Here is a 24,862-nt window from a genome sequence, read left to right on the forward strand (position 1 = left end):
GGGGTTTGTTTGCCCAAACGAATTTAGTCATGAGAGATGACATTTGTTGGAAAAATTGTTTGGGGACCTTAATGGGGAGCGCTTGAAGTAAATAGAGTACTCTGGGGAGTATGTTCATTTTAAAGATGGCCCCCCTCCCGAACCATGAGTGTAGGCCTTTTGTCCACGAGTTTAGGTCCGTCCTGATCTTACTCAGTAGGGCAGGGTAGTTGGCCGCGTATAGGTTTTCTGGCTCGGGGGTAAGATGTATTCCTAGGTATAGGATGTGGTTTCCCGCCCAAGTGAATGGGAATGAATTTTTTAGCTCTCCAACTACCGACTGTTTTAAGGATATGTTAAGGGCCGCGGATTTGTGGTAATTTATTTTAAAGTTTGAGTACTCAGAATATTGTTTAATTTCGGCTAGTAAGTTTGGGAATGTAATTCGTGGATTTGTGACGAAAAAGAGGAGGTCATCTGCGTAGGCTGCTATCTTTTGTTCGGTGTTTGCCACTTTGATCCCTGTTATGTTCGGGTTGGCTCGGATACGGTTCAAGAGGGGCTCGAGGCACAGGATAAAGATTATGGGTGAAAGGGGGCAGCCTTGTCTCGTGCCGTTGGTAATCACAAAGGGGGGCGAGGTTTGGCCATTGACCCTCACTTCTACTGTGGGACATGAGTAGAGACTTTTTATCCAACTCAGCATGTTGGGGCCTAGTCCCATCTGGGTCATGGTGGCGAGCATGAAGTCCCAGTCCACTCTGTCAAAGGCTTTATCTGCGTCCGTTGACAGCAGACAGGCAGAGGTGGCTAGTTTTTTGGCTATGTGGATTAAGTTTATTGCTTTGGTCGTATTGTCCCTTGCTTCTCTTGTCGGGACGAATCCTACTTGGTCTCTGTGGATTATGTGTTGTAAGTGTGGGGAGATCCTGTTCGCCAGTATTTTTGCGAATAATTTCAAATCTGCGTTCAATAGCGAGATGGGTCGGTAACTTTGACATTGGGAGGGGTCCTTTCCTTCCTTGGGGATTACTGTTATGTGGGCTCTTAGTGTGTCTCTCTGCAGGTCTTTCCCTGCAGTGATGGAGTTAAAGGCTTGCAGGAAGTGTGGTGTTAGTGTCTCTGCATATTTTTTGTAATATGCGAGGGTGAGACCATCTGGTCCGGGTGATTTTCCTGTTTTGGATTCGGCTAGTGCGGCTGACAGTTCCTCTTGTGTGATCGGCTCTTCTAGTATATCTGCTACCTCTCTGGTGAGCTCCCTCATGTTTGAGTGTTGTATGTACTCTTGTATTTTGGCCTTCCGTGTGGCTCTGTCGTTTTCCGACATTGTGGGGGTTAGATTGTATAGCCCTTGGTAGAACGTGCGGAAGGCGTCCGTGATCTGCTGGGGTTGGTGCATGATTTGGCCCGTAGGGGAGGAGATGTGTGGGACGTATGTTTTTACTCTGGCGGCTCTCAGCGCCCGTGCCAATGTGCGGCTCGGTTTGTTGCCAAATTCATAGAAATGGCGTCTGCATTTCGCTAAGGAGCCTTTCGCTTGGCCTAGGCAATGCTTTCTCACCCTATCTCTTAGAAGTGTTAATTCTGTGCCTATGGTGTTGTCCTGGGTGGATTTGTGTAGTCGCTCTAGATTTTGAATTTGCTCTAGAAGGTCGCGTAGGTGAGCGCCTCGCTCTTTTTTAATGTGGGATCCCATTCCTATCAGGAAACCCCTTATTACGCATTTATGCGCTTCCCATGTCACGAGCGGGTCTATGCCTGTGGTGCAATTATTCTCAAAGTAGTCTGCTAGCGCTTTTTGTATTTGTTCCGAGGTCTCAGGGTCGTGAATGAGCGATTCGTTTAGCCGCCAGTGCCAAGCTCTGTCATGTAGTGTGGGGAGTGTTAATGAGAGGGTGATTGGCGCATGGTCAGAGAGGGTAATATTGTCTATTTCTGCTGCTGTTATTCTTGGTAGGGTCGAGTGGTGTATTAGGAAGAAGTCAATCCTGGAATATGAATTGTGCGGGGCAGAGAAGTGTGTATAATCTCTGGTGTTAGGATGTAGGATTCTCCATACGTCTATCAGCTGGTGTTTGTGTAGCGTCTTCCTAATCCTGCGATGTGCGGCCTGCGTGAGGGAGCTGCCTCCCTTTGAGGTATCTGCATGTGGTTCTAACGTTAGGTTGAAATCGCCCCCTAGTATTAGTGTGCCCTCCTTAAACTCCTCCAGATCCTCCAGGGCCCTTTCGAGGAACGGTACCTGGTTGGAGTTGGGGAGATACATGTTCGCGAGTGTGACCGGCGTGTTGGCGAACTTACCTTTGACGAATATGCATCTTCCCTCAGGATCGCTTTGTGTGGCTGAGTGCTCCCAGGGTACTGAGCTGGCGACTAGAATCGACACTCCCTTCGATTTGGCGATTGGGTTCAGTCCATGGTATGCGTTCGGGAACCTGGCGTCAGCGAATCGAGGAGCCCCTTCAGTACGAAAGTGCGTCTCCTGGATGAAGGCTATTTGCGCTCTCTTCTTCCAGAGGAGTCTGAGAACAGAGGACCTCTTTTCTGGGATGTTCAGTCCCTGTGCATTAAGTGAGACAATGTTTAGGTTAGCTGGAGCAAAAGGCATAGTTGGTTAATGCACGGTACTACGGCGAGTGTCAGGCAGGTGGGTGTAGTCTAGCCTGTCAGGCCAAGAAGTGGTGAGGGAGGTAGGGGGGCTTGGATGTGGGGTGGGTGGGGTGGGCGTATGGGAAGGTGGGGGGGGGGGAGGATTGGGGTAGACGAGACAAGACAACAAAAAGAGAAAAAACAAGAAACTATAGTACTCTCCGAGTTTGTCAGGGAATCCGCACCCCCCCCCCTGGACAGGAGGGGGAGCCAGGAACCCTGGCGCCCTAGTGGGGGAACGCGGGAAGGCACACGGAGGTTCGACAATCTGGATCCGCCAACTGTGCGGTGCTGACGGGTGCTGGAAGTCCACTGGATGGGTGTTGTTCTTTGTATCTTGTTCCGAAATAGAGTCAGAAGTGGTTCGTCCAGTCGGTTCCAGAAGTCCGTCCGCCGCTTCTTGGATGTTGGTTGGTTAATAATTCGGTGAGGTACGGTTTGGAGGTGGGAGGGGAAGTGGTTCGCGTTTGCTCCGGGTCTTAGGAACCTGTTTTTCTTCATCGGCAGGTTTGGGGACATTATGCCGTGAGGGTATCTGGTTGCGGGTTGGGTGTTCCGCTGCCCCTTGGTGTTCTGTGAGTCTGTTAGTTGCGATCTTTGTGGGATTGTCTGTGGTCTTATAGTCGGATCACGGGTCCGTTCTATATTGTAGCTGTTGGTGATAGTTTTAGCACAGCTCGTTGGTCCCGGCAGGTGCGTTTAGGCGATGGGAGGGATCACTCTGGTTGGTCCATGGATCTCCGGAGTTGGGGGGAGCGGTTTCCTGAGGGCTGGTCCAGTCTGGTATTGGTATAGCGGGCACTCCTAGGAAGTCAAAGGCACCGTTTAGGTCTGACGGTGATCTGACGGTGTAGAGCCGTCCCCGTTTTCGTAGGGTCAGTTGGAAGGGGTGTCCTCATCTGTACGTCGCGTCGGCGTTGCGTGCAGCATCCAGGAGAGGGCGTATCAGTCTTCGACAGTTGAGTGTCAGTCTGGACACGTCAGGGAGGATTGTTATTTCGGTGCCGTTGTGTTTGATGGGGCCCCGTTCCCAAGCTAGGCGTAGTATTTCTTCTTTTTGTCTGTAGAAGTGCACTCTACATATCACGTCTCTGGGGAGATTCGGGTTTCGTGTTCTGCCGCCTGGCATGCGGTGCACTCTGTCTAGTTCAATCATCCTGTTGTCCGGCCGCTGTAGGAGTTTGTTGAAAATAATTGTCACGTGTTCGTACAGGTCTTCTGACGGAATGTTCTCTGGGAGGTCCCTCAGTTTCAGGTTATTGCGTCTGCCCCTGTTCTCGATGTCGTCTAGGTGAAACGTCAGTTCCCTCAGTTGGATCTGCTGCTTTTCGATCATTTGCGACATTTGTTGAAAGTTCGTGTTTGGGGCTTCTACTGTCTGTTCCAATACTGTGACCCGCTCCGATAGCTCCTGAACCGAGTGGTTTATTGCATTGATTTCTGTCGCGTGTTTCTCCTCCATGCGTCGGAGGTGCGTTTCAAGGTCTGTTTTTGTTGGTAACGCCTGAATCATGACCCACAGGTCCTGCAGGGTCTGCCCTACATCTTGCGGCAGGCCTTGTTGTAGGTAAGTTCCCGGCGGGGTCAGGGGGGCCCCCTGTTGCGGGTGTGTGATGCTGGGACTGCTAGTGCTTTTCCCTGCCAGAGGGGTCAGTGAGACGGAGCTGGCTGCCATCCCCAGCTGTATAGGGGTGTCCAGGTCTGGGGTTGATGCCTTTCTTGAGTGATACCATATTATATGTTATATCACTGATTACTTCAGAAGGGTTGGTGATCAAGGGATTATTCTGATTGTCGGATTGGGGTTGGGAAACAACTTTTCCCCTAAAATGAGGAAAATCAGTTTCTACGTCATTGGGGTGGGGGTGGGGGGTTGCCTTCCTCTGGATCACCATTGATGGGCTGGGGGTGTTTTAGGCTGAAGTGGATGGATACTAGAGATGAGCGAGCACCAAAATGCTCGAGTGCTCGTTACTCGAGTCAAACTTTCAGTGATGCTCGAGAGTTCGTTTCGAGTAACGAACCCCATTGAAGTCAATGGGTGACTCGAGCATTTTTGTATATGACTGGTGCTCCGCTAAGGTTTTCATTTGTGAAAATCTTAGCAAATCACCAAAGTCATGTAAACAACACAGAAATGGATAGGGCAGGCGAGGAGCAACATGCAGGGCTGCATTTCGGGCTCGAAGGTCTCCCTATTAAGCCACAATAGTAGCAAGAGTGAGACCCCCCCCCCCTCCACTGTCAGCATAACGATCGTTCTCCTCTGCCACAGCTGTAACAGCTGTGGCAGAGAAGAACGATGTTAGCCCATTGAATTCAATGGAGCCAGAAATACAGCCGGCTCCATTGAAAGCAATAGGCTGCCAGCGAGCGCGGGATGAATTTTCGGGAAGGGCTTAAAAATATAAGCCCTTACCTGAAAAAGAAAGATTTTAGCGTAAAAAAGAATAAAAATGCAGGCACTCTCTTCAATGGAGCCGCTGCTGCTGCCGGCGACTCCATTGAAGACAATGGTCCGCTCGCACAGCTGAATTCTTTTTCAGGGAAGGGCTTTACATATAAGCCATTCCCTGGAAATGAATTAAAAGGGATTTAAAAATCAAAAAAAATAGATACTCACCTCCCTTCAGCTGCCAGGGCACAGCCTTGTCTTCTCCTGCTGTCCCCTGCACTGTGGTGCTGAACTGCTGTCATTCAGCTGAGAGCTGCGCTGAGCCAATCAGAGGCAACACTCACTCACCCATTCATGAATTCGTGAATGGGTGTGAGTGAGATCTGCCTCTGATTGGTCAGGCTGTGACCAATCAGAGGGAGCTTATTCAGCAGGTGGGGATTTTAAATCCCCGGCTGCTGAATACTACAGAGAGCAGTTCAGGAGAATTGCCAGCTGGCCGCAGCTGAACTCCGTCTGCCGGGACGAGGTGAGTATATATATTTTTTTTATTTTTACACATTTCTGGATGAATTGGAGGGAAGGGCTTATATATTTAAGCCCTTCCCGAAAATTCATTGTGCGATCTCCGGCAGCCCATTGCTTTCAATGGAGCCGGCTATATTGCCGGCTCCATTGAATTCAATGGGCTAACATTGTTCTGCCGGGACAAGGTGAGTATATATTTTTTTTTACTTTTTACACATTTTAGGATGCTTTTCAGGTAAGGGCTTATATTTTTAAGCCCTTCCCGAAAATTCATCCTGAGATCGCCGGCAGCCCATTGCATCTCGAGCACCCTAATACTCGAACGAGCATCAAGCTCGGACGAGTATGCTCGCTCATCTCTAATGGATGCATGTCTTTTTTCAACCTAACCTACTATGTACACTATACACAACTTCTGCTGTATTTTCTTGATCCACACCATGCAAGTCTCCCTGTAGAACAATAGGGCCACTACATCCTACAAATGGCAGCTGATGGAGGGGCATGTGAGGCGACCCTATTCATCAGCGCCTTCTATGTCCCACAGAATTAGTGTATAGTATACATTAGTAAGTTGCCCGTATACACAATGCACTGCATATACTTTTTATATATAAGCTGGCCAACCCCTTTACATTTAGGACATTTCTAAAGAATCATTTCTGTACATGAATGTTGAACAGTAGAAGATAAAAAAACACCATGTGGTAATAAAAATAGTGCTTTACAAGCTCTAGCTATTTCATAGGTTACGTGAATTCTATAATGCATTTTTTCCTACAAGCTATGTGTGTTTCAGTCAAACATAATGTTATCTAAATGGTAAGAACAAGTAACCTACATGTAGCCTAAACCTCCACCTTAGACTTATTAGTCATGGAAAGACAAAAAAAAAAATTCCCAGTAATTCAAGATCTGACTTTGGATAATTGGCATGAACACACAGCCAGCTTAATTAGTTAGAGAACACTAGACAGAATGCCAAGGAATGGCACCAACCGTGATCCTCATATATAGTACACTGTTATACTGTACAGGGTATTAATAGTCTTGTCTTTTTTGGATATGAAGGTGCTGCTGGAGATCAGAAAGGATTCCTGGGTTGCATTCGTGCGCTGAGAGTGAATGGCGTTCCATTAGACTTGGAAGAGAGAGCCAAGGCTACCCAGGGAGTAAAGCCCGGCTGTTCAGGACATTGCACCAGCTTCAAAAACCTCTGCAGAAATGGTGGCACATGTAACGAACTATACAAAGGTTACAAATGTGACTGCTCAAGGACTGCGTATGATGGGAGCAACTGCATAAATGGTAAGAAATAAGTACCTGTTGCATGTTATTGTCTTAAAGGGCACTTAGAGCAAGTAGGAGATATGCCTTATAGCAGCTTTGTGGGCCATCACACAGTGGACAGGATGGGAACTATTGACTTGTATGGAAAACTGATCTAGACCTCTTCTATGACTTGTGCAGAGGTCATTGTGCAGGAAGGGGGAGTAAATGGTCACAGCTGATCACCTATTGTGAATGGTGGACCCTGTGTTATCTACATATGGATATTACTTCTCAGTGTAATCCTGCCTGTGATGTCAGTGAGATGATTGCTCCAAAGTTTTCTCCAGTGACAGAATAGTATCAGGCTCTGTGGTCAGTGTGAAAATGCAGGAATTTAGGACTTTTTTAAACACAGAGATTGTGCATTTTAGTTTGTTTTTCCTTCAAAGTCACAAGCAACTAGACTTCTCACCAGATGACAAATAAAAAGTTCATCAGTTTTTCTGTAGAAAATTCTGTAGCAACCAAATAATCAGATCAAATTGTGATGTTTGACTTTCGGGCATATTTATGACTGTTTTTACACCATTTTTTGGTTTAACCCTTTCCAATCCACTGTCTGACCTCTGAAGACATTATGATTTAAGGCTATACAGCTCCGATGTTGGAAAACATTTGAGGGGTTCTCTTTCTGTATATTGCCAGCCTCTCTGCTGTCGGAGCCTATCCAACGTGTCACCTCATGCAGTACTGGCTTTAGACAGCAGATAGAGCCGTTGTATAACGGCAGAAAAAGAGTAAGCCCTGTAGGAAAACCAGGATACAAATTGGATCGGAAAGAGTTAAAAAATGTGCAACTCTTCTTTCTACGCTGGCTTCACCACTTTTTCAGTGGCCGCCCCTGACAAACAGATTTATGAATAATTTATGCCAGAAACTAGCATGAATTATACCAGAAATTTATGATGGGATTTATGGAAGTGCCTGGGATGCACTCAATACATGAAGAGGCCTGAGGTAATGTGACCAGACGTCCCAATTTAAGCAGGATAGTCCCACTTTTGAAGCCTGTGTCCCGCTTTCCTTAGGGTCCCAAGCAGGACAGCCATGTGTCCCGCTTTCGGGGTCACCATGGAGATGATTAACAGGTGGGATGTCACAGCTCCCTGGCTGGTAATCACTCTACAGCACCGCTGCTGGATTCACACACTGATGGCAGTGTGTGCATTTGGGATCTTCCTCCCCTCCTTCCCTGATGTCTCCTCCCTGGTTTCGTAGGAAGAGAGGAGAAGGGAGGAGGCACTGCTTTGGGTGCACACACTTCCGCCTGCAGCAGCACTGAGAAGAGGAGCAGTGGTGCTCTGAAGACTGGCAGGCAATAAGTATATAGGTTTCGGGGGGCTCTATCATTACTGGAGCTACTGTGGGGGTCACTTTTACTACTGGGGCCGATATATGGGACACCATTAGTAATAGTGTAATACTACTGGGGCTAATGTGGGGGTCACTAATACTACTATGGCTAATGTGGGGGGTCACTATTACCACTGGGGCCACTTTAAGACTCACTATTACTACTGAGGCCACTGTGGGGGGCACTATTACTACTTGGGATACTGTGGGGGACACTATTATTACTGTGGCCACTGTGGGAGTCACTATTACTACTGAGGCCACGGTGGAGGTCATTATTACTACTGGGGGTAGTATATGCGGCACTATTAGTACCAAGGCCACTCTGCACATGGCAGCATACCTGAATCTGAATTAGGGTATGTTTATGCGTGGCGCAAATACTGCAGAATGTCTGCAGCAGAAATTGATACTGGTGTATCTTGTCTCCACCGGAACTAGGGGTGGAGATATGGGTGTGGCCTAGAGCATTGACAAGGAATGGCCAGTTTATGCCCCCAGTTGCGAATTGGCTACCACACTGGAGTACAGATGTAGTCCCTGGTGCAGGACCACAAACAGCGCCGTGGATCAACTCCCGAGGAGGCTGCAGAGCGGTGTAAGGTGCTGGCGATACCACAGCATGGCAGGATGGAGGAGCGGCTTTATCACCAAGGAGGCAGCAGCCTGACGGACGGAGGAGCGGCGTTCCTACTAGCCGATCTCACTGCTTGCTGGGAGGCAGAAGCACCGCCTGTGCTAAGACTGACAGTGCAGCCACAAGCACAGTGTGGAGGCCGCCGGGAGACTCACTGCTCGTCCTTGAGCACATAAAGTGCATGCTACCAGGACCGAAGAAGTAAGGGTTCCGGGGTCTGTATCAGTGGCCCAGGGAGCACTGATGGCAGTCAGCCAGGTAGGAGCAGGACCGTGAGTACAGGCGCCACATATGTTTTACACCCGCAGATAGTTGGACACTGACAGCGGGGACATAGCGGAAACTTAACACCGGCATGGGGATTGGGTTTTGAGCACAAGTGGGTCGAAGGCAGGGGAGATGGGAGCCGACATACTCAGAGCAGCAGACTCGCAAGGGGAGATGCTAGCGGTAATGCGACAGGAGCTGGGATGGGAGTTCAGTAGAGAAAGTGACAGCCTGCAGCAGCCAATCACCACCTGTGGGCGTCACCTGGCCCTCCCCTCCCTGTCAACCTGGCTAACCCATGTCTCCACCCATACGTCCAGTGGAGACAAGATGCACCAGTACTGCAGAAATTTACACAGCAAATTCCGCAGCATTTCTGCATACAAAAAAACTGTCAAAATCTGTAACATTGGTGCAAATTTTGACTGGAAATCAGCCGCATATCTGCAGCTAATTTCATGCTATGCGGTGCTCCCCACCTCCTCCAAAGGCTTGGCCCCACCTGACCAGTGGCACAACATCTAACCAAGCTGGGTAGCGCTGACTGTGGGAAGCTTTCAGGAGGAGGTGACCTTCACTTCCCCCTCTGACTTGGCTGGCGATACTCCAATCAAAATGGCCCCCCAGCCCAGACTGTAATTGATATAATGTAGACAGAAATGGGGATGCAACTCCAGGAACAGATCTTCCTGGAGGGCCACAAGCAGACAATAGTATTTGACTAGTTGGCACCTCTTGTAGGTCTTCCTATGGGAACTTTTTCCAAGATATTAACGTTGCTCGCTCTCTTCTCTCCAACACAGACATTCGGACACCTAAGGCAACACCTCCAGTCAACATCATAACGTCCCAAAATCCCATCTCCTGCCCTTTTACTTAGAACATTGCTGAACATTTCATAACAAATCTTAGCATAGACAATCATTAAAGTACGTGAAATATTATTGCATTCAGGCAATTATAAATAATATTAAACATCTTATTTAGAAAATCTACTTTTGCACAAAAAGGAAAAACATTTCAACAGTGCAAATTACTTTTGTGGAATTACAATTAGAGTCCCACAAGACATCAGGATGTCAGTGTCTATTGCCAAACTTAATTAGCAGCAAAAACAGCAGTGTAAATGAGTTTCAAAACAATCATTTATGACAAGGGAAGAAAAAGGAAAAAGTCTCATCTCCTCCTGACTACAGAGAAATTTAACCACAAAAGAAAATGAAATAAGCAACTAAAAGTCTCACATCTTTAGGGAGTCTCTGCAAACATTCAGAGAAAAATATTAATAAGCCATTTTCTACAGGGAACCTTGGGTTCTTCTTCCCCCTCTGTTGTGAAACCCATGGCTGAGGCGTTGGTTTCTCATGACCGGATTCCTAAACAAAGGCTTGGGCACATCAGTCCGCAGACCTCATGGTTCTCTTCCGAACACTCCTTCTCCACCACAGCCAGTCTTGGCACTAACCTCTTGTAGGTTTTCTCCAGCCCGGAGAAATCAAGACACCTGCCCACAGGCTGTAATTCTTCAGCAATGCTGAGGCAGTGACTTAGGGTGGTCCCTGCATCTTCTGGCCACCTCTCTCCTGGAGATCAGGGAAAACAAAAGAAAAGTTATCGTCCTCATACTCCGTAATAAATTGCTCCAGATGGTTCGGCAAGGACAGATTGGCTTCTACATTGTCCCGATGTAACTGGACCCATGGGGGATAATAAGGTAGCACTGGCCCATTAGGAGTAGCAAAGGGCAAAAGACTCCTAGTCACAGTAGCCTGAGCAACCTCCATAGAATCCGCCGGGGCAGGGGCAACCACCTTTACAGACTCCTCCTTAGTCTCGCCATCGGAAACAGGTGTGGGCAAAAGTTTGGTCCGAGAGGGTACTCTCTTCCTCTCAGGTGAAGAAGAAAAAGATTGATTAGAACGCTTAGGAGCCAGATGGTGCAACCTCCTGTCGCTGCTCCTTGTGGTGGCATCAATAGACGAGGCCTCAGGGTCTGCTCTGTCCCTTCTACCAGTCGAATTCAGACCAAAGGAGCCCACAAGCACTGGTCTCACATTCAGCAGCCACTCCTGCATCTCTTGCTCATCCACAAAATACCACCGAGAACTCACGGGGGGATAACAGCTGGAAAACCTGGCAACACCATTTCAGTAGGTACAGAGTCCATTTTTCGATTACTCCTTTCATCAGGCTTGCCTTTTTATTGGCGCAAAAGTTTGTCAGGTTTTTCTGAGGTAGGGGAGGACGTTGCCTGGGCACCATCTTGCAAGTCCATTACACAACTTGAATTGTCCGGTATTTTGTGGTTATCGAGTAATGTCACTTCTTCCAACAACACCACACAATCCTCTCTCAGGGCATTTTTTTCACATACATTTTTACTAGGGTTTTGTTTTTTTTTTCGCTGCAAATTCAACAGTTTCTGGTACGAAATTTCTGACACATTTTTCCCTTACAATCTCTGACACACGTGTAGTATAAAGACACTTTTTCTCAAAAGACAGTCGTCATCAGTCGCAGTTATCTGATGGAGGGTTACTGGGAGAGCACTTCTGACACGAAGAGAAAATACAAGCAGTCTTACTCCACTAGTCACACCGCGTTCCTCACTTATCTAGCGGCATACATTTTGCAATCACTCACGCTAGACTTGTGATAGTGGAGTCGATCCCGTTTCTCCACTCTATAGTTAAGTAGGGAAGGGAGGGTGTAGTATCTTCCGCTGACTCCCTTGCTAGGAACTGATTCAGATCTGTAATCCCCTGAGGGGACACATCTCGTAGTTATCTGGGGTGAGCCTTGGCCTAGCCCAGGCGGATGCGCGAGAGCCCCAGCCTCCTGCATACACATCGTTCTCTCCCGACTACATTCTTCAATTCCTCATCTTGACTTCGCCCCCCCCCCCCCAACTTTTATAACCACCAATCACGGCGCACCAAGCAGGTTAGGGATACAGACTCACAGACTCCACCATGTTTGGTGACACGAACATAAGACAATGACATAAACAGACGAGTATACAACTGCACAAAGACAATTCACATGGGTAGACAAGCACACCATGAAGGGACCTTAACTCTAGGCCACTACAGGTTTTGGGGGATTTATCTATGTTTTTGTGCCAGAGTTCTGGTGGAAGGAAATTGCAGATTTTGGCACATGCCGCATTTGCACCAAAAAATTGCAACCATTTCATATTCATTCCACAGTTGATACCTTTGGGGAAAATGGGAGGGGCTTAGTGAAAGTAAGTACAGCTGCCTGAAAGGTTTACTATAATTTATTCGAGTAGTTAGCATAAATTGTAGCACACATCTATTTGCTTTTCTGGCACACGTACTGGCCAAAGATGGGCTGTGCACGGTGATTACAAATGATCTTCCTGATGTGAAACCCTCAGAACTCTGTTTAATGACACTCAGATACATAAACTTTATATCAATGCAAACAAAAACTCAAAAAGTTTCATTTAGCAAAACTGGTAATCAGAAGACCGTCCTTGTTGCCCAACCAATCACAACGCAGCTTTCATTTCTCAAGCTGCTGAGATAAAATGAAAGCTGTTGCACTGTGATTGGTTGCTATGGGCAACAAGGATGTCCTATTGTTAGACAGTTTTGCTAAATGAGGCCGAAAACATTATATTCTGCCGTGGTCATTGCTAGGGGATATGAGACAAAGTGTATGCCTATGAGGACACAAGTACATTTTATGTCCTTCATTTTCACATCTACCGTTCTATTAGTGCGCAACTTTGTTTTCGAACAAAGGGGAAAACTTATGAAATTGTGTAAAAGAAAAAAATGTCTTAGTTGCCCGTAGCAACCAATTATAGTGCAGTTTTTATTTTGTATTTTACGCTGGTAAAATGAAAGCTGAGCTCTGATTGGTGGCTATGGGCAACTAAGACAGTTTTTTTTTTTAAGACAGTTTCATAAATCTGCCCAAAGCTTATTAAAGATCTTCCCAGCGGGCGCACAATTAATAAGTGGTAGAATTTTAAGGAAAAAGGTTGCATCTGGAAGTGAAAATCATCCGTCCATCCACCAGTAAGTGTGGAAAAAGCAAAGCGTCCATACAAGTGTAACACGAAGCCCTCAGAAATTCCCCGTCAGAGCGAGCAGAAAACTGGATATCCTGCCGAGGACCATGTGAAAGATTCTGCGCAAATGCTTGCAATGCTATCCCTACCGACTGCAGTTGTACCCCTGAAACCAGACGACAAGGTGCCGCAATGCTCTTTCTGTTAGAGTATGTGAACTCTAATGGAAAGCGATGGTTTCATGGAGTCCTTAGTGTTTAGTGATGAAGTCGCCTTCCAGAATCTGGTGGAGGGAAAACCTACCCGTCAACGTGGAGTGTATGTGCGACTCCCCCAAGGTGGGTGTTTTTTGCACTTTAACCTGTAGGAAAGTATATGACCCCTTTCTTTTTCCATAAGGAAACCATCCCGGGGATTTCATACCTGAAAACTACAGCTATGACTTCTGCCGGAGCTGGAACAGGAAATCCCAGGTTTCATCTTCCATCAGGATGGGCGTCCCCCATCTTCACAATGAAGTCAATAGTGAGCTCAATAGCTGATTACCAAACAGACAGATTGGTCGTCCAGGTGGTAACGATGGTGAATGTCTTCCTTGACCTCCACGATCCCCGGACCTTACACCATGTGATGTTTCCTCTAGGGGAGTGTTAGACTCTGCATGCCCCACTTACCGCCCACCATGATCTGCTGCATCCCTGAAGCCATTGCATCCGTTAGTTGTGATCTGCTACAATGTGTATGGCAGGAATTGACTACAGGCTCCATGTGTGTCCAGTGACAAAGGGGAGCACTTTATCACCTCTGATGTGGAAAACATTTTTGATGTTGTGCAACAAAGCTTTTTGAGTTTCCGTTCCATTGATATCAAATTTCTGTATCTGAGTGTCAGTAAGGGGGAGTTATGGGAAGGTGGGGGTCAAATCAGGAAGATCATTTGTAATAACTGTGTATTTATTAAGAGCTGCACACACTTAATAAATATGGAGCACCTATATCTAGCACATTGTTACCGAAGACTGCTGTGAATCGCCACTCTTTAGTAAATGAACCTCTTTGTATTTCAAATAATATTTTGTTAACTCCAATAATTTAAACAAGTGACAAACTAGCAAAATTGCATGGAAACAACAATTGCGCCATTCGCCTAGGTCAGACCAGACCACCCAAATTAAAAAGGATAATTTAAAAGTATGCTAATGGTCACCTCATTGTAGATCTGTACCACATGGACGCCCAATGCTATCATCTACATAATGCCTTAGGAAGTACTATAATTTCTATACAATGCATATAAGGTGGTACACTACCAGCTATTGGCTTCCGGTAAATCCAAGTGCGCTACATAGCGTCAAAATGCCCGCCGGTTCCAAGTATTTAAGGATGCTTTACCATGGCTGTGCAGTTTTGTGATTGGCATGCTCGCTATAAACTTAAGTTAGTGCCATAAGGTTGTACTTCAGTGTTATCTGCGGGGAATTTCGAAAATGTTCTTTTCTTCTTTAACGGCTTTTGTCAATTATATAGATTTTTACATTGTGTTCTTAGAGGTAAATGGAACCAGTGGGACTCATATTTGTTCGAAAGAAAACAAAACAATATCAAAAATGAACATAAATTCAAAGCCCAGCAGTATATTAATGACATTGCAACACTGGTGAATTTAATAAGCATTATTTTTCCTAGGACTTTTATAATCAGAGAAGTAAAATATTGAGCTATAAATGTAAATTATAAATAATTATAGAAAAAAGGGGGGGAAATAATACATCGACTTTGACATGTGGCAAGATGTAACAAAAGTAAAGTACATCAAACCAATAAAATAACATAGAAGTTTTATCTGCAGGCCTGTAGAAACCACAGACGGCACATTATCTTGTCAATGATGCGTTTTATTAAATTGCAAGTTCAGCTCCACACAATCGCCGTGCTACATCTCTGTATACAATGTTTGTGATCAGTCGTCATACATATTCCAATAATACAACTGATGGACTATAATGATTAACCCCCTTCCGACCAGTCAGTGTGCGGAGGGGGGGGAACAATAGCGGTTAGTAGGTTCAAATTTGCCCAAGGACAACATCTGCATGAAATTGTAAAACTTCGTGTAGAGGTTGTCCTTGGTCAAATTTGAACCAAGGACTCCAGTGCTGCAAAGTAACAGGGCTAATTACTGAGCCGCCAAGTGTCTTCCTTCACTAGAGGAGGAGAAGAAACACAAAAAGAACATACAAACTCCATGCAGATGTTGTCCTTGGTCAGATTTGAATCTAGGACTCTAGCACTGTAAGACATCACGGCTAACCACTATGCTTCTTTCAACCACTTAGGCCTCATTCAGACAAGCGTGTGCTGGTGCATACATAGGTGTGCACAAAACCAGTACGCCCTTGTAGGTGCACAAACACGTGTGAATGCAGGTCCGTGCAGCACTACTTCCAATTAGGCCAGAGCTGCTGCCGGCGGCCCCATTGAAAGCAATAGTCTGCCGGCAACCCCTACAAAAAAAAATTTCAGGAAAGGGCTGTGCCAGCAGACCATTGCTTTCAATGGGGCCGTTGCCAGCAGCAGCAGCCCCATTGAAAACAATGGCAGAACATTGCGATCCTCTGCCACAGCTGTGACAGCTGCGGCAGGGGATTCTTTACTCCCCACGTGGAGTCCCCTTGTCACAGTGTTCAGTGACAAGGTGACTCCCCGCGGGAAGTATTGACGCACAGCATGGACCTATGCAGTGCACGCCTGTAAAACACGGACAAGTGAACACACTATAGGGAACCAATGGTTCTAATAGATGCGCGGTTTTGTGCGGATGTATGTTCGCACATAAACACGCTCGTCTGAATGAGCCCTTACTTTGGAAGAGGAGGAGAAGAAGAACTCCATATACAGAGAAAACATATAAACTCCATAGTGATGTTGTCTTTGGTCAGTTTTGGACCTAGAATGCTAGTGCTGCAAGGCAACAAGGCTAAGCACTGAGCTACCAAGCTTCTATCTCATTCTGCTTCTTACTCCTGAGGAGGAAGAAAAGAAGAAGAAAAAAATAACGAGAAGGCAAAGATTTTCTTTCCCTTCTCCTCTCCCTTTTTTGTCTCCCTCTTCTTCTCCTCGTTCTTCCTCTCTGTCTGCCCTACCTTCTCTTTATTCTTCTTCACCTTCTCCTGATTCTCAAGCAACCCAATAAATATCACAGTAAATCACAAGTACAGATGGACTCTATAACTTGCCCAAAAAGTGAAGTGACCAAATACAGAGTATACACAGGAAAATAGACAGAAAAATGATAAAAGATTTGGGTCAGCTAATCTTCCTCTCTCAGTTATAGTTTACATCTTAAAGCGAACCTGTCATCAACTAAAAACTAAATAAGCTAACTTTATGGTGCTTATTGTTTAGGTAACTTGCAGTCCAGGGAGCCACTTTTCTTACCCAACCAGTCGCATGTTCCAAAGTCAGTGCACACACACCAGCTTACTCATTTCAGAAGGCTATGCATATGCACACCCATAGAAGTGAATGGGAGTGAGCACATGGAGCCGTCTGAAAAGAGTCAAGCTGGTGTGCACATGCTCACTTTGCTTGGGAACACAACAGAAACAGGTGAGCGGGTGAGTATGAGACATGCCTTCCTGGACTCCACATCACCTAAAGGGAAAGCATAAAAACTTAGTTTATGGTGCTGATAGTTGATGACAGGTTCCCTTTAAAGGGGCGTTCTCATCTCTGTCAAATATGGACATGATGGGAACACCTTATTGTACGAGGCGTCCAGGAGAACAGAAACAGTCGAGCATGACTGGTCTGCTCTGGTTCTATAACTCCCATAGAAGTGAATAGGAGTTATGGCAACAGTGTGGCCAAGCAAACTACAATGTTTCCGCAATTCAGGAGTCATGGAAACAGCTTTGCTCACTGTGCTACACTGTTTGCCTAGGTCCCATTAACTTCTATAGGAGTTAAGGAAGCAGCATAGGAAAGCCTGTTCAGCTATTTCTATCCTCCCAAACACCTCCCGCCACTTCATACAGCCAAGTGGGGGGCAGTGTGGGCCAGAACAGGAGATAGGTGCAAGTCCAGAGGTGGGACCACTGGTGTAACTATAAGGGATGCAGGGGATGCGGTTGCACCCGGGCCCAGGAGCCTTAGGGGGCCCATAAGGCCTCTCTTCTCCATATAGGGAGCCCAGCACTATGAATAAAGCATTATAGTTGGGGGCCCTGTTACAAGTTTTGCATTGGGGCCCAGGAGCTTCAAGTTACACCTCTGTGTTAAGGGGTTAAGACAAGTTGGGGGGCCCCAAGATAAACTTTTGCACCTGGGCCCATGAGCCTCTAGCTATGCCCCTATTAGAGAAATGTTGATTATATATAATTTTTTAATCAATGGTCTACATATGAAGAAATCTACACTAAAATATGGTGGAATGTTTCAGTGAATGTATTCAGCGCTGTATTCCAATATGCTTTCATTATTCATTGTAGCGGTTGGAGGATATTTCGAGGAAGGTACGTGGCTGAAATACAGCTTCCACACAGCATCTACTTCGGCAGTGGTCAGTCCAAAAGATCAATCCATTGTCCAACAGACATCGGCCTCCGATATTTCTTTAGCAAAAGAAGAACTGCTGTTTAGCTTCAGCACTACCAAGACCCCTTGTATCCTTGTGTACATCAGTTCTTATTCCCAGGACTATATGGCAGTGCTCTTGAAGCCACCCGGTAAGCATCACTTCAGTATAATTATTTATATATTAATGTATTAATTCATTAAATTTTACAAATTGTTCATCAAGAAACTTGTTAGCTTTGAAACGATCCTCGATGGGGTATAAGTGAAGCCAACTTGACGTATGTAATGAATGTTTAATGAGTTTTTCGAGACTGGCAGCTTGATAAAGAACACTTCTATAGGAGAGTCAGTCTTTCATTTCTCGCTGGCACAGCAGTAGTGACTGGGATGAATGTGGCACAATCTAACACATCCCCTACATTTGACAATTTATGAAGATCCAAGTCATGTCAAAGACAAAGTAGAGGTTTAGAGCGAAGAACCCCACTTCTAGCAATGAGTGACAGTACCATGTGGGGAGCGTTGATGACAGTGAAGGGGGAGCACTGCTTGAAGGGGGGCGGAGAAATCTTAAAAAGTTGTGTACTGCATAAAAATAAAAAACTGACTTATACTCACATTAAGGGCCAGTTACACAGGATGATGTCATGCAAAAGTCATTCAAATGAATGAAAATGTGAGATTATAGTTACGTCTTGATACAAAGTTTTCATTTACTTTTCGTTTGTCATTCACTTTCAACCAGCAAAAAAATCATCATTGGATCACTGACGTCTCGTTACGTGTAAACGCACAGTGTTTCACATAGAATATATATAAGCGAGAAGTGAGCGATGCTCAACGATGATCTGCCTGTCTAAACGCTCTTCCCGAGGGCTAACGACTAGCGGTGACGTGACCCACTAGTGCAGATCGTTTAGCCAACAGTCGTCCCGTGTAGTTGGGGCATTGCAGATGTCCTAGGCCAGTGATGGCAAACCTTTTAGAGACAGAGTGCCCAAACTGCAACCCAAAACCCACTTATTTATCACAAAGTGCCAACATGTCAGGGGGCGGGGTTTATCAAAACATATGATTTTTTACCTCTGTCATAATAAAAAGGACCGGGCCGCTTTAAAATAAACAGAGTGCATATTTTTACTGCTTTTTGGATGTGGAAATGCTGCAGAATTTGCCACAGAAATTTCCACTGAGGACATTCTGCAGCATTTTTGCCACGTTTAAACATACCCCAGCAGTAATAGTGACCCCCATGGTGGCCCTAGCGGTAATAGTGACACCCCCCACAGTGGCCCCAGTGGTAATAGTGACCCCCACACACACACAGCAGACCCAGCAGCAATAGTGACCCCCCCCTTCACAGCAGCCCCAGCAGTTATAGTGACCCCCCATAGCGGCCCCAGTAGTATAAGTGACATCCCACAGCGGCCCCAGTAGTACTAATAACATCCCACAGTGGCCCTCAGTAGTAATAGTGACATCCCACAGCAGCCCCCAATAGTAATAGTGACCCCTTAATACCCATATACTTACCCCCTTCTCCTCGTGGAAGCGCCGCTGCTCCTTCGTTCGTCACTGCTAGCAGCACTGATCCCAGGTGCACACTGTGACATCAGTGTGTGCTGTCAGAAGACCCCTCCTCTCTGCTCTTGCGGAACCTAATAGGAGACATCAGGGGAAGGGGGAGGAGGATCCTGGCTGCACACTGAAGTCACAGTGTGCACCAGGATCAACACCCCTAGCAGCACAGCTGAGTGAATACTGGCAATGAAACCGCGGCACCTCAGCTGGTATTCACTAACATGGTGAGCGGCTGATGGCGGCACATGCCAGGAGGGAGGGCTCTGCATACCGCCTCTGGCACACGTGCAATAGGCTCACCACCACTGTCCTAGGCACTCCATTCCCCCCCTGGTTTGATTCTCTTGCCTCTGTCTGGTTCCAGATAGCGTGGTCACGTGCCATCTAAGTGTAATCACTCAGCCAATCATTGACTTTAGGGTAGTTTCAGGGTTCCCACATCAGAACGTTGTCCTGTGTACTGTAGTACATTGATGTCGGAGGCTGTTCTGCATGTGTATGCTACAGTATACAGGACAATGCTCCGATTGATACATATGCAGAACAGCCTCCGACATTGGAGTGCTGTTCTGTATACTGTAGCACATTGGTGTCTGAGATTGTTCTGCATATGTATCCATCAGAGCGCTGTCCTGTATACTGTAACATAGATATGCAGAATAACCTCCAACAGCAGAGCGCTGTACTGTATACTGTAGTACATTGATGTTGGAGGCTGTTCTGCATATGTATCCATCGGAGCTCTGTCCTGCATAGTGTTAGAAACCTTTGTCAACCCTTGTCCGACATCAGAGCTATGCAGGGAAATCTTAATGTTGAGTGAGGGCCGACACTGGATTGCATATTGTTAATATTCAAAAAATTACTAATAAAATCATCATGACGGATCATTTTTATGTGTTTCTGTTGAGTAATTCCAAGGAATCCACAACGAGCTTTCCCACCCAGAATTAAATAAGAGATGGGAAGCGTGCGGGTGGCAGGGAGATTGGATTGGAAAGTGTTAAATTTGTCCTGGATATTCATAAGCTGCTGGTTGGTCCTGCCTGTCTATTACTTTGCATAGTGAGAGCTACCAATCATTGGCTGGAGGATGAAGTGGGTGTGGCCAGGCTGCGGCTCCTGAATATGCAGGACTACTTCTGAGTCTGTGTTCTACTAATAAAATACAAGTTTCTCCCAAACTACTGCACAGATCCCCACAGCAGATATATCAGTGTAATCAGTGTGACTGTCACTACCTGATGTTGAGAGGGGTGCAAAACGTTAGTGACGGATTCCCTTTAACTCTATCTTTTCCAGAGAATGTAGTTTTCTACATGCTTCTACCTCTGCTACCGCTGATTATATGTAATGTGCCGCAACGCCTTCAGTGAGATTGTAATAGAATTGTGTTCTTGCTATACAGTCAGAATTATTCTTAAAAAGTGACATTTACCAAAGTACTTATCGGCACGCCATAAAGACGGCTCACTAATTATTTGTTTTCCTTGGTTTAGGTATCTTACAGATTCGGTATAACTTGGGAGGCACAAAAGAGCCTTTTATCATTGATATCACTGATCATAAAAATATGGCCAACGGGCAACCACATAACGTCAATATCACCCGAGTCGGAAGGAACATCATATTCCAGGTATACAATGCACCTTGCAGCACTATTTAAGAGTGTGACAATACTCCAATGTTTTACAGTATTTGCTGTTCCCTTCGGCACAGTGGCGTTCCTCTCCATTCGCTATGCAGTGAAGTGTATCGTAGCTCGGAGTGAATGGGACTAAGCTGTAGATCGCTGCACCGCAGGTGACCGAGAGGCTCATTGTTAATGGGAAATTCTCTGAGGGATAAGCGGTGCTAAACTACTGCTGCATTTCCTTTTCTCTAAGGATTAGTGGGGTTCCCAGCAGTCGGATCCCCACCGATCCAGCAACTTCTATCAAAAGAGAAGCAGCGGCTTTATATAGTTTTTGTAGGTGTTAATCGTACATAAGAACTGCTTTGTGATACAGAAGCCTGGAGCTGTCATCGCAGTGACACACTTTGTCCCATCCAGAAAACATGTCCCTTCTTTTGCTCATACAGGTATCAGTTGACAGGTATACAGCATCATGTTTCCTAGGGAAGTTAGAAATAATGTATCATGTGACCTAAATAAAATGCAAAATAAGTAATTTATGCAACTGCGGTCTACATTTTCTAAGGCTGAACGCCAGTGATGTTTTTCTGCGGCTTCATGTAAAATTATGTGTAAAAAGTAAGTTTTTGATGGGGAAATCTGACCCAAAATGATCTTCTGATATGTTGTAGATGCATGATGAAATCTCAGATCTTGAGCCACCGCTGATATTTAATAAGAAGCTCTCTTTTTGCACTACTTGTTTTCTAACTTTTACAGATTGGGGGAGATTTATCATAGTTTTTTGGCATAAAAAAGTTGCAAAATTTGGGCCTGCTTGTGCAAAAACTTTGTGACTTAGATAAGCCACTCTACGCTACTTTTCTGAAAGGGGGACTGGCTTGTTGGGAGAGAGCGTGACCGCCAGAGATGGACACATTTATGACTTATTTATTCCAGAAAGCGGTGTAAATTATACCAGAAATCCACACCAGGTCCTAGCTGGCACCGATTTCTGTGAGGGCGCACAGAGGAGCCAAGGGGCATCTAATACATGAAGAGGCATATACCTCCTCATATGGTGTGCCAACAAGGTTAATATTAAGACTAGTTTATGAAACGCCAGTCTTAGTAAGTCTCACCCTTGGTCTGCACTCCCCTTTACCCACTTTGCCAGGCCTGCTTTTCCGTTTCAAAAATCTTCACATGGTATTGTGTACTTTTGGCATATAAGATAATAAAACTTAACCAATATTTGACAGTCAACCCAAAACGGTAAAAGATATTTCCCTAAAATCCCCCTAAAAACTACACCAGTGCTCATCCCTTTCTCAGATGTTTTGATTAATACAGAGAGGGTCATGGAACTCCTGTTCTGCCAATGGGGCTCATCTCAGGTTGTCTACCTTCCTGTTGCAGCATCCGAGGAGCAGGCCCTCAGCCAAGGAGACAGCGGGGTAAAGTGTTAGCCTTGTCATGGGGCTCCAAAGTCTCCTCCTTAAGGGTAGCTCGGGACCCAACATCATTACTGCTGGGGGAGATCACGGGCATGGTAACCATGGTTGCCTGTAATCCAGTATTTGTCACTCGCGACGTCAACGTTCTGTCCTCTGCAGTGGATCACTCTGACATCCATTCCAAGAATAAAATAGTCCACACACAAAGTATACTTTTTTGAGTAGGAATCGGGAACATTCAGTTCTACTCGTTTACTTAACTTCTCTTCATGGCAATAGAAAAATGTAACAACACTCCTTAGAAATAGGAACAGGGAGGCTTCCCGGGGGATTACTCAGCTGCAGTCCCAGTAATCTGTCGGTCCTCTCTCTCCCGGTAACTATCTCTCTCCACTGCCAGTCACTCACATGTCTCTTGCTTCCTAGTGGTTTCTCTCCTTCTCCGGACTCATGCGTTTCCCACGCATCTTTTAAGGTCCGGGCACATTCACTCTTTTTCTGGATAGGGATTATAGGGAGTTTCGTCCAGAAGGGGTAGGCCCAAGCGAGAGCAGCGGACCACCTCTTGGACTCTTCCATACTGACTAACTGTCTCCTCTGCTCAGTAGCTGACCCACTACTCAACTCCTCTCTTCCAGTTTCTCCTTCTGACTTCTCTCCCACTTAATCATGTGACTACTTTTTTATACAACACAAGGGACAAAACAATACATTTTTCAGACATGACCAGACATTAACCCTTTCATGCCTGCAGCCATCCAATACACATAGCTGAAGACATGACAGTGCACGAGACAAACATAAAACATGTATTTTGAGTTGATGCAGGGGACCCCTAAACCCTGGGCCACTACACCATTACCCTATGAAGCTGAGCAGTGCTGCAGGTTGCCACATTCAACATTCTCTTTCACCATTCGACAAGGAATTATAGGGGAGATTATACATTAATTTACTCAAGGGACGCTATTCCCTCCTGCATGCCTAGAATGATGATCCTCAGCCAGTAGCTCATGAACTTTTGTACTCTCTTTTGAACAGGTATATCCTCACCTGGGACATTTATATCATGTTTAGCTCTACGCTGCAGTTTTCTGTTCCAGGTTATATCCGAATCCCCAAAAACAGGATTCACATGTAACCCCTGGACAGAACTATTGACTTCTATTGCTGAAAAGGAGATCACTATGGTTTCCATTTCAGCAGCTTCCCATTCAATTCTAGCATTTATGGCAGAGAGCATAACTTGGGGTAAAATCCATATAAGTTGCAATTAATACTAGCGCAACAGCAATGTCATTGTCATTATCCTTTACTACCCAGTGGCTTAACACCACACTTGTCATATAGGTGATCGGTCACAGACTGGGTTTATGTAATACTATGTGCAGTGGATAACGCACGCCTGATAAGTGGGACTGCAAAAGGTCTACACACCCCTGATAAGATGCCAGGTTTTTGCCATGTTAAAAAATCCAACAAACATGAATCATTTAAGATCTATTTCCACTTCAATGTGACCCGTTATCTGTGCAATTCCACTGAAAAACAAATTGAAACCCTTTAGAGTGGAAAAAAAAACTAAAATAATGTATTTGCATAAATATGCACACCCTAAAACCAATACTTTGTTAATGTACCCTTTGACTTTATGATGGCATTCAGTCTTTTTGGGTCGGTGTCTATCAGCACGGCACATCCTGACTTGGGAGTCTTGGCCCATTCTTTCTTGCAAAAGCACTCCAATCTGTCAGATTGTGGGGGTATCTCGTGTGTAGTGCCCTCTTCAGGTCAACCCACAGATCTTCCCTGAGATTCAGGTCTGGGCTCTGGCTGGGCCATCCCAAAACTTCGATCTTCTTCTGCTGAAGTCATTCTCTTGTTGATTTGGAGATCTGCTTTGGGTCATTGTCATGCTGAAAGGTGAAATTCCTCTTTATCTTCAGCTTTTCAGCTAAGCCCTGAAGGCTTTGTGCCAAAATGGACTGATAATTCCCTCCCCCTTGACTAAAGCCCCAGTGCCATCAGCAGAACAGCTCCCACATAATGCTGCCTCCACCATCTTCACTACAGATCGGTGGTATTCTGGTGATGCGCAGTGTTGGCTTTGTGCCAAACATACCTTTTGTAATTATGTCCACCAAGTTCCCCCTCGGTCTCATCAGACCATAACACGTTCTCCCACGGACTTCTGGCAGATGGTGGAGGTTTTGGCAAAGCATAGCCGGGCTTGGATGTTTTTCTTTGTTAGAAGTCTTCCGTCTTTCCCACCTCCCCCCCCCCCCCCCAAGCCCAGACATATGAAGAATACAGGAGATGGTTATCAGATGACTACACAACCAGTACTTGCCAGAAACTCCTGCAGCTCCTTTGATGTTGCTGTCGGCCTCATGGACCAATTTTTGTCTAGTCTTTTTATCAATCTCTGAAGGACATCCAGTTCTTG

The 24,862-nt window shown here is 45.8% G+C and overlaps 1 protein-coding gene across 1 annotated transcript in view; it reads left to right on the plus strand.

The window, feature by feature from the left end:
• The window catches only part of CNTNAP2 (contactin associated protein 2), a 1,903,897-nt gene that overhangs the window by 1,787,569 nt on the left and 91,466 nt on the right, over positions 1-24,862 (plus strand). Inside the window, exons 18-20 of the mRNA XM_066585040.1 lie at positions 6,626-6,862; positions 17,676-17,912; positions 20,844-20,980. Of these exons, the coding sequence (XP_066441137.1) occupies positions 6,626-6,862; positions 17,676-17,912; positions 20,844-20,980 (611 nt within the window). The remainder of the gene's footprint in view (positions 1-6,625; positions 6,863-17,675; positions 17,913-20,843; positions 20,981-24,862) is intronic.

Source organism: Eleutherodactylus coqui, chromosome 12 (assembly GCF_035609145.1).
Source record: "Eleutherodactylus coqui strain aEleCoq1 chromosome 12, aEleCoq1.hap1, whole genome shotgun sequence".
NCBI classification, from domain to species: domain Eukaryota; kingdom Metazoa; phylum Chordata; class Amphibia; order Anura; family Eleutherodactylidae; genus Eleutherodactylus; species Eleutherodactylus coqui.